General features: G+C 39.0%; 1 protein-coding gene across 1 annotated transcript in view; it reads right to left on the bottom strand.

Annotated features, from left to right (window-relative positions):
• hcn4 (hyperpolarization activated cyclic nucleotide-gated potassium channel 4) overlaps window positions 1-12593 on the bottom strand; it is a 92486-nt gene extending 79893 nt beyond the window's left edge. The window contains exon 1 of the mRNA XM_024295907.2: window positions 11173-12593. Within this exon, the coding sequence (XP_024151675.1) occupies window positions 11173-11846 (674 nt within the window). The 5' untranslated portion in view covers window positions 11847-12593. The remainder of the gene's footprint in view (window positions 1-11172) is intronic.
• Between the last annotated feature and the right edge of the window lie 1198 nt (window positions 12594-13791).

The raw sequence follows: 13791 nt of genomic DNA, 5'->3' as shown, positions 1-13791 counted from the left end.
CTTCCGCGGCCCGGTGGCAATGGGTCTGCGGCCCGGTACCGGTCCGCGGCCCGGTGGTTGGGGACCACTGTTGTAGATGATAAAATAAAAGACAGAAATAAGATTTGAGAGTAGATGCAGTTTATCCCACGTTTCCTTGAAAGTGTTAGGTGATATCCACACATATTTACATCAAAAGTATTTTTCTCATAGCACTACTTTCTCTGTGAAGAATATTACATACAGTCAGATTGCAATTGTCTGTAATAAAATTAGTATATTTTCCTGCTATTTTCTTATGCATTTTATGAATAGGATAGCACAAGGGTTAATCACTTTAGCAAAGGGAAGATGTAGTCTGTAACCTTTGCATTTCGCATAATCTATCAGTGTTCAATACTTCATGTAACACAATGTGTGGCAGGTCCAGATGAAACATTAATCTGAGGGAGTATTTTCAAGGAAACCCTTAACCTACACTCATTTCTTCATTTATTGTAATGATGTTTGGTACTCTTAGTGAAAACGCCACTGCTTCCATTGGACTTCAGCCCAATATCAGTGAAAGTTAACATTGAAGAGGTCACAAACAGGAAATGCATCTCTCTATAATGCAGGCTTTCAACAAAAAGAATTTCTTTCAAAATCAAACCTCGGAAAAAATAATGGTCAGTGACTGGCTTTAAACCTCTTTTCGATTTTATAGGAAATCTGTTAACATTGCTATTCAGTGGTGACTCCTAAATGACACATGGACTTCACAATGATTCACCCACACAGGTCGTCTCTGACAATTCCCGTTAATTGGCTCTTAACCAAAAAAAAAAAAAAACCCTGCCTCTGTTTCTGACATAGTAATGGCAAATGCCTTACATTAAATGTGAATTTATTTTAATGCTGTACTTCTAATACTGGACAAAAGCCCTGGAGCAGCACTTTGTTGCCAGTTTCACATTTTGTCCATTTCCCATCAACGCTGATAGAAAAAAAAAAGAACAATCCAATTTCACAAGAACAGGGGGTGTGAGAATCCACCTGGGACACAGGCAGGGCTGGAGAGGTCAACGTGTATGTATTAGATGAAGCAGAATATATCTTTGCTAAGAAAGGTCTGGATTGGGGCATAATCTTAAGAGCAATTGCTAACAAAAGAAAAAAAGGTGATACGCTGGGAATACAACAGATGTTTTGCATGAAATATTATTTTCTCTACCATGTATTACATGATAAAGTCCTAAAAATATAGTTTATTAGTACGATACAAAAGAATGAGCCGTTTGTTTCTGTGGTTACATTTTACATTTCAGTTTCATGGTTGTGATGAAGCCAACAAAAAGAAAACAAAGAAAATATTTTCTAGCAGTTATTTCATGTAAGCTTGCATGAAAAGCATGCCTAAACCCTGAATGGGAAACATCAGAGGAAAACGATAGCCTGCAGGGAGTATTTCAACCCCAAAGTCTTAATTGTTCATTCAACACATGCCAACATTTCCCATCAAACACACTCCACTGCGCTCCGTTGATATCTGGGAACCAAATGAATTCTTAAACTCAAATATTGCTTTTTTTTTTTTAATTTTGCGTAAATCCTTTTCACTATTTTGCACTGATAACCTTCAAATTCTGAAGGAACGTTTTTTTTTAGCCTGGCTGTCATTTGGGGGATGAGAAGGAAGGCTTAATCACTGCAGCACCAGTTACCAGTAAAGGATGCCCTCTTGGGTATAACTGGGCGATTACATCTGTGTTGTGTATTGCTAATTTATTGTTTATTGTGCGTTCAAAAAGTGCTAGTTGAGTTATAAATGTTGGACTGAATTTTAAGTACTTGTGCTAAATTAGAACAGACATCTAAACAGAACCAACATGAAAATAAATCTGTTTTATCCTGAAAAAGGTTTTATAAAATTGTTGCAAGAAAGACTTTGAAGTTTTGAGCCAAAAACTAGACGGAAAGTTGGATTATAAATTAGAAAATGAAACCAGGTCAGGTGTGGAAAGCATGGTATCTCCTAAAAAAAAAAAGCAGACCTAACTCCCATCACGACTTTACACTCCCACTCTGAACATCTTTTTAGCAGTTTTAAAAATGTTCCCCAAGTCGTCTTTTAATTATGATTATGCCGTTTTTGGCCACAAATAAAAAAGGACTCCAGGTTATAGTTTCTGAAGAGAGGCAGTACGGTGTTCTCCCGCTGTATCGCAATTCACCTTTAGCAGTCTTGCGAATTTATTTTATTCCAATTTTGCGTCCTTTCTTTATTGAGCTGCACGGTGGAGCAGTGGTTAGCATCTTAACTCACAGCAAGGGCCCCGGTTCAATTCCCGGCTGGGGGACCTGAAACTGAAACAGCATCTGGGGACTTTTCTGTGTGGAGTTTTCTCCTGGGACTCCAGCTTCCTCCCATGGTCCAAAAACATGCTTTATAGGTTAATTGGGTACTCTAAATCACGTGTCAAAGTCAGGAACCGGGGTCCGGATCTGGCCCTACGGGTAATTATTTCGGGCCCTCCAGATCATTTCATTTTGTTGTTATTAATGGCCTGATGGAGAGTAAAATACTGAAAGTTATTTAAGGTTTAAGTCAATTTATTCTGGAATAATATTCCTACCAGTTTTTATTCATAGTAATGTTAAAAAGTTGTGCTTTTAAAGGTTTAAAATTTTGTTTTAGTGTGTTCAATAAATGTTTATCCTGTTCGCCCTGCAACCTAAGGTGTGTTTTGGATTTTGCCGCCTGTGCGAATGAGTTTGACTCTCCTGCTCTAAAATGTCCCTAGGTGTGAATGTGAGTGTGTATGGGTGTGTGACTGTAAACCTTGCAAGAGACTGGCGACCTGTCCAGGGTGTATCCTGCTTCGCCCACAAGTGGCTGGGTTAGGCCCCAGCAGCCCCGTGGGACAAAATGGTTGAGAAAATGGATGGATATTTATTTATTTGCTTCTTTTTTAAACAGCACAATGTGTTCTGTGTCCTGATTGGCTGGAGACCTTGTCAATCAATCTCATCTGTGGTGTATTTCCTACACAAAATGTGTTCAGCTCGCCAAACCTATAGACATTTTTTATTTAGATCACTTGGTTTCTATTCTATAAGCCTGGACAAGTTTTTCTATGACAGTTTGAACTTTATGAGAGTTTAAACAAAGGACAAAAGTGTAAAAATGTTAATATCGTAAGAAAAATTGTATAGAGGATGGAGTAAGGGGTTTTTAAGGCTTAAAACATCTGTAACCCTACTTAAAGGATTTTATCTATCGCGGTTTATATTTTTAATGTAACCCCAGTGATAAATGGTGGAACGCTGTAGTTCATTAGAAATTTGTCTCCAAATTGTGGGCGGGACCCTTGGCACAGAACAACCCCACCCCCCATTCCCCTCCCTGTTAATGAGAGCTCAGATACCAGTTCAGACAAAGAAAGACACGGACCTAGTCATCTGCAAGTGGATGCATCACAAGGGAGCTTGTGGCCTGCCGATTTTTTTTTTTTCATGTTCCAAATACAAACTGTATTTTTTTTTTTTGTGTCTACTCCTGGTTCACCACATTTTGAATAAAGAAATACTTAAAATTTTAATTTTGCACTTAATTTTTTTTAGTATATGTCCTGCATCAGTATGAACAATCTACAAGAACATGTTAAAATACCAAAAACATTAGTTTTTTTTGTTTTTTTTTTTAATCAGAGTGAGTCTTTAAATAAAAATAAAATAAATATTGAGGTGGGTAAAAAGTAAAAAGTATTTTTTTTTCATAGTTGTCTCACATGCAAGTTTCACACTTCTGTGCCTGGTGAGATGACATGCTACAGTTCAATCATTCTGCTGTTACGACAGGCAACCTTCCACCCTTTGGCCATGCACATCCTCCCTGGGCTCCCTCCATTAAATAAATTGTGCTGTAATAATCTCTTGGCTCCTAATATTGGTGGATGAGCACAGCAGCCTATTTTGATTACCCCACTTTCAGGTCTAGCCAGAACCTTGTGTAATCCTCATGTTTTGCCCTCATACATTAAAGAAGGAATTATTTAATGGAGACTGGAAATCATCCTTTGCAGCGAAAAGCAACCTTTTACTTTACCTGTCTGAGTGGATTAGCAGCACGAGACAACGAAATGCAGTCCATGTTAAGACTGTGGACTTCAACTCATAAATCACTCTGACTTTCCACTAAACTGGTCGGTTAAATGGTAAAATAATAAAGTGTCCATACACCGATTTTGACAAGTATAACTCACTCAGACTAATGCAGATGACTTCTCTGGAGCGTGCATGTTGTTTCATCGATGAAATGCTGGATACCCGTAGAGAACCACACCAATCGATAACAAGATGTACTCTCAGATCAACTCCAATCAACCTGACTGAAACTGAGAACGCTGATCCCATTTGCTCACAAACACGATAAACACTGGTGCACGTTTTAATACAGCACTGACTGTGTGTCAGGGAGCAACGGTTGCCAGTTTGACAGCAACGCTAAGATTAGGGTTAAAAGGAATGAAGACCATTTCGTATCTGGTGTCTCGCAATGCAGATGACTGTCAGAGTACACATGAAACAGTAACTGTTTACAGTTTATATATATATATATATATATATATATATATATATATATATATATATATATACATACATACATGAAGGCTTTTAGCTAATGAATCATAAAAAAATGTAAAAAAACTATTGTGGATCATAAATTGGAGAGATGTCCAATCTGAATTTGACGTGAATCACATCCAGTGTGAATGTAGCATTAAAAATTTCAAACAAGGTTAAAGGTTATTGTAAATACCATAACACAAATAATGGGTCGTGGTGTTGGAGGGTTTTTTTTTTTTTTTTTAACGTTACAAACAAGGTTGGGCGGTAGCGAAGTCACAGTAACATTTGTTTTAGTGGTATTTGTCTGTTTGTGTGTGTTGCAAAAAGGTTTGAATTTCCAGGTGTTGTGAATACTCTAATGTGGCTAAGACTTCTTGTGTTACAAACAAGTTCTAAAGTTATTTTAAACGCAGTTGATAAAGTCTCACTGACTAAATGAGACTCTTTTGTCTCATTTAATGTGCCTTATGGTTTGCTGTGCTTTATATATGGAATACATTTGAAAATAGACTGTTTATTCACAGCGCGTCTTATTCTCAGTAACGTCCTATGGTGCATAAAATACGGTAAGTCTATTTAGGTGATAAAGTAACCATTTACATCTTCTGATGTGCTTTAGAGACAACTTTTTTTACTATAAAAATACAAAAAATATTTATTATATTTAGAACAGCTGCATATTTTCACTTATTTTAGTGACTCAAGTGATTAGACACAGTTTAGGTTGTGAAGCCAGTTAAGATAGATTTCAAATTATAAATAAAGACTTTTCAAAGTGCTGTGAAGGTATTTAACTGATTGACAAACCCAACAGGACAACTGACCTTCCCACCTTACACATACTCTTTGATCTTTTTGGCAACTTAAGGCCTTAGGACCTGGCATCCACATTAGGGAAGGGCGATATATCGGTGCCAGTATCGGTATAGGCCAATGTTTCCATAATTTGAGTTTATCAGTATTGGACAAATTAAAAAAAAGAATCCACTGATATTCTTTTGTTTTCAGTTTCACTTTATTTTGGATACTTGTTCCTAATAGATCCTTGGCACTGGGAAGCTTATGTTTACAGTCAAAGTCAGTAATTGTTCCAACTGTTTTCCGGTATATTTTATTTTTGATAGAGATACATGTTGTTCCTAATAGATCCCTGGCAATGGAAAGCTAATGATTTGCAGTTATTTATAATAGTCAGTAAATGGTCTGAATGTTTGTAGATATATTTTCAAAAATTAAAGTGATACTTATTCCTGTATGATCCTTTGCTGTATCTTAAAATGGTCAAATGCAATGTGGTTGTATAGCAAAAGAAAATCTGTGCATCTCTTATAAAGAAACAAAAAGAAAATCTAAACTTGGTGTTATTGTAGACGCTTAAATATCGGTATCATGAAAATATCGGCTATCGTTATTGGCTCGTAAATAATTTTCTCGGCCCATCCCTTGTCCACATGCATGGACATCCCATTACAGTAGTTAATTCTGCTTAACCTGGGCCCTATGAACACATGTGTAGAGGGTTAGCTCAAATATTAGCTCAGGTCTTAGGAGGTAAAGGCACAAGAGAAACTCTTGTGAATAAAAAAAAAAGTTATGTGACATCTTCTCTTCCATTTCTCCAGGGAAATTCAGAAGACCTTCCAACAGATGTGTCCTCTGCAGGCTTTGAATCAAGAGATAATTAAACGCCTCTCCACCATCAGCGGTCTGCATCTTTATAGTGCACCTAATCATTTGTCTAGAACCCTGAACAATGATGTTGCTTTGACATGACCTACTCAAAGGGTGCTGAGCAAACAGGTAGGAAAACAATCATCACCAGGTTTGATGGAGATGTGGAATCCATTCATTTGGGGGTTCGGGGGGCCCCTCTGCCAATAACACTCAGAAATAGTCTGTCTGAAGGAATTATCAGTCTAAAGGATGAGCCACACGCATTGCTATTGGATCTCAGCTCATCCGGTAAGAGCTTTAAAAAATAAAAAAGCGTCACATTTTCATCTGTGAAACAAGTCAGTTCATAAATTGGATATCTAACAAAAACATTTAGGAAGGAAATTAAGCCTGGGGGGTTGTAACTTCAGCACCAATCACAGCCATTGTTCCCTCATCTACTGCTTGATGACAATACGAATTCTTTCCAGCTAATCCAAACAAATACTCATCAGTCAGTAACTTTGGGCTTGCCTCCCTCTTTAGGGAGTGTGCTGCATGTCAGTTTCTGGTTAACTGACCATATCTGCTCTGCTCACAGTGAGCAGTTTGCTCAGCATCGAAGGAGGCTGCTCAGCCTTGGATCTGGAAACGGGGCTGCAGATTGGATTATGATGCCATTTTTAATCTCCCTTTTTTTTCTCTCCCTTGCAAGATATTGCCCCTCCCCTGCTTCTTAGTGTTATACAAAACTTGACAAGAGGAGATTTTGGTGAATTCCAGCGCCGTGATGACTCTGTGATTCCTTGTGACACTCTAATTTGAGCTTATAGTGCCAGAGCTTTACTGCGGGGCGTACAAATAAAACGGAGTCAAAGACACGCTTCTCCTCGTTGGGCTCATTAAAAGGTCCCACTCATCTTTGTGTGTGCTTTAATTGCAGTCATTTTATCCTGTCTCTGATCCTCTTTTCAGCAGCTGCTAACATGGTGAAATACAGTACCTTTTTTTGCTTTATTCACGGACTTACAGAAGTTACATTTGTACTTTTGTTCCTAATTGCATCGCCTGTGATCTCAACTTTAAACTGTTCTCAAATTGGCCAAATGTTCATTTATTAGAGTTAAAAACTTTCTGTGCACGGAATTGAAACAAATGACTGTCCAAAAACTCCCTTTCCAAACAGCTCATCTTTCTCTTTACCTACATTTAGGTGAGGAAGTTGCCACTGTTTCAGCTGGAGTTGAGGAGCACCAATTTACATGATTTTGCTTAGGCTACAGTCACATATCCCAAAATGCCACCGTGCAGTGACCTAAATGCAAGTTTGTCAGTGAATTTGTCAGGTGGCCGCAAGGCGGCATTTGTAATCAGGAGCCAGCAGTCGCAATTTTACACGCTGTGTGGTCGACGCAGAGGTTTTAAAGTCCCCATATGACAATTTTTTTAATTATATAAAAAAAAATACATTCCTAGTGGTTTTTCATTATGATTATGAAATTTTTAACTAAAATCCCACAACCTAAATGTCTTAAAAAGTCATTTTTCATGTTGATCTGAAACCTCTATTTCCAAAATATCTTCTGAGGGGGCGTGGCTTTTGGAGCTAAGCTAAGCAGCTTGGCCCCTGACCCCGCCTCCGTCTGATTGTGATAGCTCTATGTCTTGCTAGAGTAAATCTTCACCACTGCTACAAAAAAATGTCAAGCAATATCAGTAATGTCGTTTTGAGCTGGATGTCTGCTCGGACGAGGAAGTGAAGATCTTCATGGACAGAACTTCCTGATTCTTTCTCCTTCCAGCTATCAAAAAACTCTTTTAGCAAATTATCTAATTTTTATTGACGTTGCTGTGATCAATACATTCAATTCATTGGTTTCTCAGAGTAGAGTTCTTGGGAAAATAATGAAAGCTAACATCAAAATGGTTTTTCATTGATTTAAAATCCTTTACAACTGCTGTCAAACAAGCCGCCATTCACATTTCCGTGGTCACATCAAGAAGCTCCATGGAGTCTTGTGGAGATTTTCCAGCGTTCTCACGCAAGTATTGTATGAAACTCACACAAAAAATCCAGTGACGGCTGATTTGACCACAGAAATGTGAACGGCGGCTCATTTGACTGCAGTCAATGTGAAGATACCATCTTCTCTTCTCCAGAACCTGAACTAGACACGCTAGCTGGAACAGATGAGGAGTTTAGTGGATGTGTAGCAGAGCTGTTGTGATGGAAAGAAGATCCTTTATTCAATCAAAGCCTGCCTGTGACTGTTTGATTGACAGTGATTTAAAAAGAGAAATACTCGGAAATGCAAAAACAAAATGATTTCTTATTACTTTTGTTCTCCTTCATAAGAAAAATGCCACACATACATGTTAAAAACTCAACAAACATAATTTTCATTGGAAGGGGACTTTAAGAAAAAGTTCAAATGTTACGGCGACCGGACGACTTTTCTTTAAAAGTTAACATTAGTCAGGGACTGGCCTGGTACATGTCAAGGTAGTGTGGTGACACACCATTATAAAATCGGGCAACAGCTAGCTAGGCAGCTAGAAGGTGAGTCGCTGGCCGGCAGCAGCTCTGATTGGACGGCAGACGTCCATATCAAGTCCCACCAACCACCCAGTAGACCGGGGTTATATAAAAGGCAAGCCATTCTCGACGCCTGATGGCCGCCGTCTACATTCATGACCACGTAAACAAAAACAAAAAAACAAAAAATTGGGTGGCGTCATGAAACTGTGAAGATTCCACCGATGCCTCCCCATTGCCTGATGTCAGTTGTATTTGTAACCGTAGCACTAAAGACTCTTCAATCCCAACAGCCAGCGCCAAACCCCTGACCTTTCAGTTTTAGGACAGCCTCCCCGAGCCCCAAATCACCTTTTCTCATGACATTTCACACAGTGAGCAAAAGAACAAACAGATGGGGTCAGAGGAAACAAAATCAGCTGGAAGGAGCATAATGAAAAGGACTAATGTATAATTTCATTGCATGTCTCACTTCACTACATGAAACAGTGTTTGTGTTTACCAATTCAGCTCGTACGGAGTTAACATGCACCAGAGAGACATTTACAAATGTACTGAGAAGAAACTACACTTGGGTTAGAACATTAAATCTCTTTTTGTGAATTTTCATCACAATTGTTTCTGCTGTATCCAGCACACAAACTGTTTCATTGAAAAAGGAGAAAAGGCTTCTACCAGAACAGATGTAAGAAACTCAGACCTGGACTTGTACTACATTTAGCGTGCCTTCCAAAGACAGACATTTAATTCTACGTGCATGACGGTAAATTTTTGTCTGAACTAGTGTAGCTGATCAAAAAGACAACAACATTCAGAGAAAATAGATATCAAAGCATGCATTTGCCCAATATCCATCCATTTTCTTACATTCCTTTAACCCTTTAACACCTGAGGCATCACTGGTGACGCTTAAACTCAAAATCTTTAACATACTACAACTTTTCAAGTGTTAACACGACCAACGTCATTTCAGTAGATTCTGAAGGAGAAAAGGGGCTTGTCGAGCCGCTTTTCTCCTTCAGAATCTACTGAAATGGCGTTGGTCGTGTTAACGGTTGAAAAGTTTCAGTAAATCAAGGGTTAACTTTCCTCTATTTCATGATGGGATTTGAAAAAGTTAGTACACTCACTGGGGAGGTGAATCCTGACAAACAGAACCTTATGAGAGGAGTTTTGCTAAGACCAGCTCACAACACCCTTATAAAAACCTGTTTTTGTTGCTCAAACACCTAAATGAATACGTTAAAATCATAAAACAACAGCATCCAATGTGCCAATGTGTAGTTGGATGAGAATGAAACTTAAACATTTATGATTTTTTGATGTGGTGAAGAATTAAGATGCTTAGGAGCAACAATTCTGCACAGAAAAAAACAGAAAAGGTATGGGACATTGCGGATTGGAGGATATTCGATATGGGTTAAGGTCAAAATGACTTTCAGTTAACCCTTGTGCTATCCTATGGGGTCCAGATGACCCAAGCCGTACATTAACGTGTTGACAAATGTGGATGTAGGTTGACAGGAAATCAGTTCTGTCACAGACACCAGTGACACTCAAAAATCCTTAGAAGACAAAAAAGTTCAACGCACCGTCTTGTGGGGTCCAGATGACCCCACTCCCAATGTCAACATATCTAGGATAACACAAGGCTTAAAATGATAGTCAAACCACATCATCCAATCAGCAATGTCCCATAGTACCTACCTTTTCTGGTTTCTCATTGTTTGGTTTTTCTAACATTTTATTTGGTTTTCTGAAGTGCTTTTGTCGTTTTTGGTTTCTGGAATTTCTTTTTGTTTTATAAAATGTAAGGTTGTTTTTAGCTTTTTTTTTTGGTTGTCATTGTTAGCTTCAAAATGCATCAAGTGATTTAGTGATGTGATTTGAACTTCAGGGCCACCGTACCAAATTGTTCAATGTAATTAACAAATATATTTTTGAAATACTTCATAAAAAGGTATATTTTTAGGAAGAAGTTAAGTCGGAAAGACATTTTCTTTGATTTGTGCTTCCTGTGTGTGCAAAATTATCATAAAATGAGACAATAAAGTACCTGAAAGATGTATAAATGTATATTTGTTTGGATTAAATCGACCTGGTATAAGATTGATTTATATGGATTCTTCATAGCAACAGAGCTTCCTAGTTAGTGATATGTAACCATTAGGGCATAGAAAAATGCTTTTAAACACAAAATGATCAATAATGAGTCTCTTTTTTTCTTTAAAAATCCCTATAATGAAAGAAACATGAGAATAAATGGACTTCTTCACTGATGAGAGCTTTAAAAACAAACATCTGGGCCTGTGCGTGAACTTGAAGGTGGAGCTTCTAAACCTTGACAGAGAGGAGAAGAAGCAGCAGCAGCAGCAAGGCCTTTCTCGTTTTACCTGAAGTCACTGTAGGGGTGAATTATCCAAAATCCGGCGGATTTCACGCGCTCCTGTTCCCGTTCCACCGCCTTCTCACTTCCAAACATCCTCAGAGAGAACTTGTTGACCCCTGGTTGAAGCATCGCTCCCAGTTGTCTATGTATGAACCCAGCCTGGTATAATCTCTCATCGTCCGGCAGAATTTGATCAATCCCCTCCAACTTTATGAAGGCGGACTGCTGGTCTGGAGAGCCCTCCTGGGCGCCACCGCTGGCGCCCTGTGCGCCCTGATCCGGCTGCTCGTCGCCGGCGGCTCCGGGGGGGCTCTCCTCGCTCGGGGTGACTTCCCCCTCGGTGATGAGGCGTCGCACCTCGGCCGAGTCCGAGTCGTGCGCGTGCCGACTCGTGATGGATGAGAGGCTGCCTCGAAATCTCCGGCAGTCTCCATTGGAGCTGGTTTTCATAGGTCTCCCGACGTCCGTCTCCATGATCACAGACTCCCCACTTTTGGTCTCCCCGATGCCTTTGCAGCTTCCCCCAGAGGTCGGTGACGGCAGAGGCTTCATCCTGATGCTCTTCCTCCGGGTGTCCTTGTCTGCGTCTTCTCCTTCGCCCATTATTGACGCTTTCTGTCCAATGTGCTGGGGCAAACTGTACAGCCTTTTACGCATGGAGGAGTGCAACCTGTCCATTATGACATTGAGACACAGATGAGAAAATTGAAGAATTCCAGATTTCTAGGCTGTAATGAGACGATTATTGCCGCCAGCTCCGTATCTGTTTGTGCGCGCGATCAGTCTGGAGCTAATCTGAATCCCTGAAAGCCTGCTGCACATGACACGGACCGCCGTGGCTCCGCTCCACCAGACGAGAGACGCTCATTGTCATCACGAGAATACCTGACAGTTTGCATCTGTCCTCACGCCTCAGCCTGGGCGGTCCGCTCGGCCAACGTTTCCTCGATGTGCATCTTTGCGCCTCTCGTTCATTCATCCATTCACTGCGCGCACGCAGGAGGGGGAAAAAAGTGAAAACAACTGCCTGAAAGTCACCTTAGCGTGACATGTGAGAGACGTGCCCGCGAACGCGGAGATGGAAAAACCATGGAAAAGGTCACGCACGGAGAAGGATGAACCCCTCAGCACATCTATCAGCAGCTGCCGTCATGAAACGCGACACAATCACGCAAAAAGAAAAAAAACATACAGTTTCAGGGAGCGCTGACATCACTGATCCACATTAAGGGCGCGTTTTGGTGATTTTCATGATTTTAATCTATTGGGTTGCCATAGAAGCGAGAAGTGCAAATAAGCTCAGCCCACCTTGTTTAAAGGAGAATGCTTTCCCCCATTCTTAAAACGCAATTCTCTTAACTTAAGGCTACAGGTAGAACCAGCTGTGAAAGCCTAGAGTGGGCTTCACCTGCAGAAACCAACAACGCATCTGTCCTTTTGTATTCCTCTGCGTAATTTACGCACACTTTAAGATGGAGGGTCGTTCACAAAACATGCAGTTATTTTATGTTTTTTTTTCTTTAATGATAAATCGAACAAAAAGCAATTATTGTGATTTTCTTGCAAATGAAAAAAATTAACATTACATGCAATTTATTGCCTTTTAGAATATAAGTAATAAATGTCTGTTAACTCAAAGAGGAGATGAATTCCTGCGTAAACGTCACTCATTCAGGATACAATTGAAAGAACAACCTTTTTGCAAATGTTTTTGCAATCAATAAAGTTAAAAAAATAATGTGATCACTTATGAATCATTAAAAAACTGTTACAGCACATGCAATTAAATGAATATGATTTAATCCAAAAGAATTGTTGGAAAACAGGGGAGAACCACGACATTCATGTCAAAGTCAATGCTTGGTGTGAATTTAAAATGATTTTTATGATGCAAATGCACAGACTCAATAGTTAATAAGGGGTTTGTCAAAAAAGATTGTATTGACAATAATGTTATCCTTTTTATTTCATGGGAAATTAATGAAGTCAAGAGAATATTTTATTTGCAAAAAAAAGTTGGATTTGCAATAACTGATTTTTAAATTCAACTTTATTTATAATGCACTTTTACTGCTAAAATACCACCTCAAAGTGCTTTACATATTTAATAGCAAAATATAGTAGATAAAAATAGAAATCATAGCTGATTGATAGGTTTAATAATAAATATGCACATCCCAAAAATACAATCAGTTGATAACATTTAAATTAAAACATGTGGACATGTCAAAACCACTTAGAATATAAATTAAAAAGAGAAGTTTTTAGTTTTTTCTTAAAGAAAACTCCACGGTTACTTATTAAAATCCCCAAAATCTTAGACTCTTAGACTATCGAGTAAATTACTTCCTCAGGCTTAAATTATCACGTTTTTACCAGATCACCAAAAAACTCTAGTTTGAGACTAGTTTAAAAGTTTAAATACTGAACAAACTAAACACCTAAAAAGTTTAATATTGTTGGATTTGAGGTGTTTTTCATCACCCAATGAGTTGCCAAAGAGATGTTTAGTCAAATTTGGCTAATAGGGGTCCCTTCAATGTCCACCAGAGGGCAGTAACGAGATGAAACAGATGCGAAGGTTAAACAAGGTTAAAAAAAAAAAGTTTGCGGATGAGAAGAG

Source organism: Oryzias melastigma, linkage group LG3, assembly GCF_002922805.2.
Source record: "Oryzias melastigma strain HK-1 linkage group LG3, ASM292280v2, whole genome shotgun sequence".
Classification (NCBI taxonomy): domain Eukaryota; kingdom Metazoa; phylum Chordata; class Actinopteri; order Beloniformes; family Adrianichthyidae; genus Oryzias; species Oryzias melastigma.
Note: the sequence above shows the minus strand (reverse complement) of the source record. Positions and strands in the feature narration are given on the sequence as shown.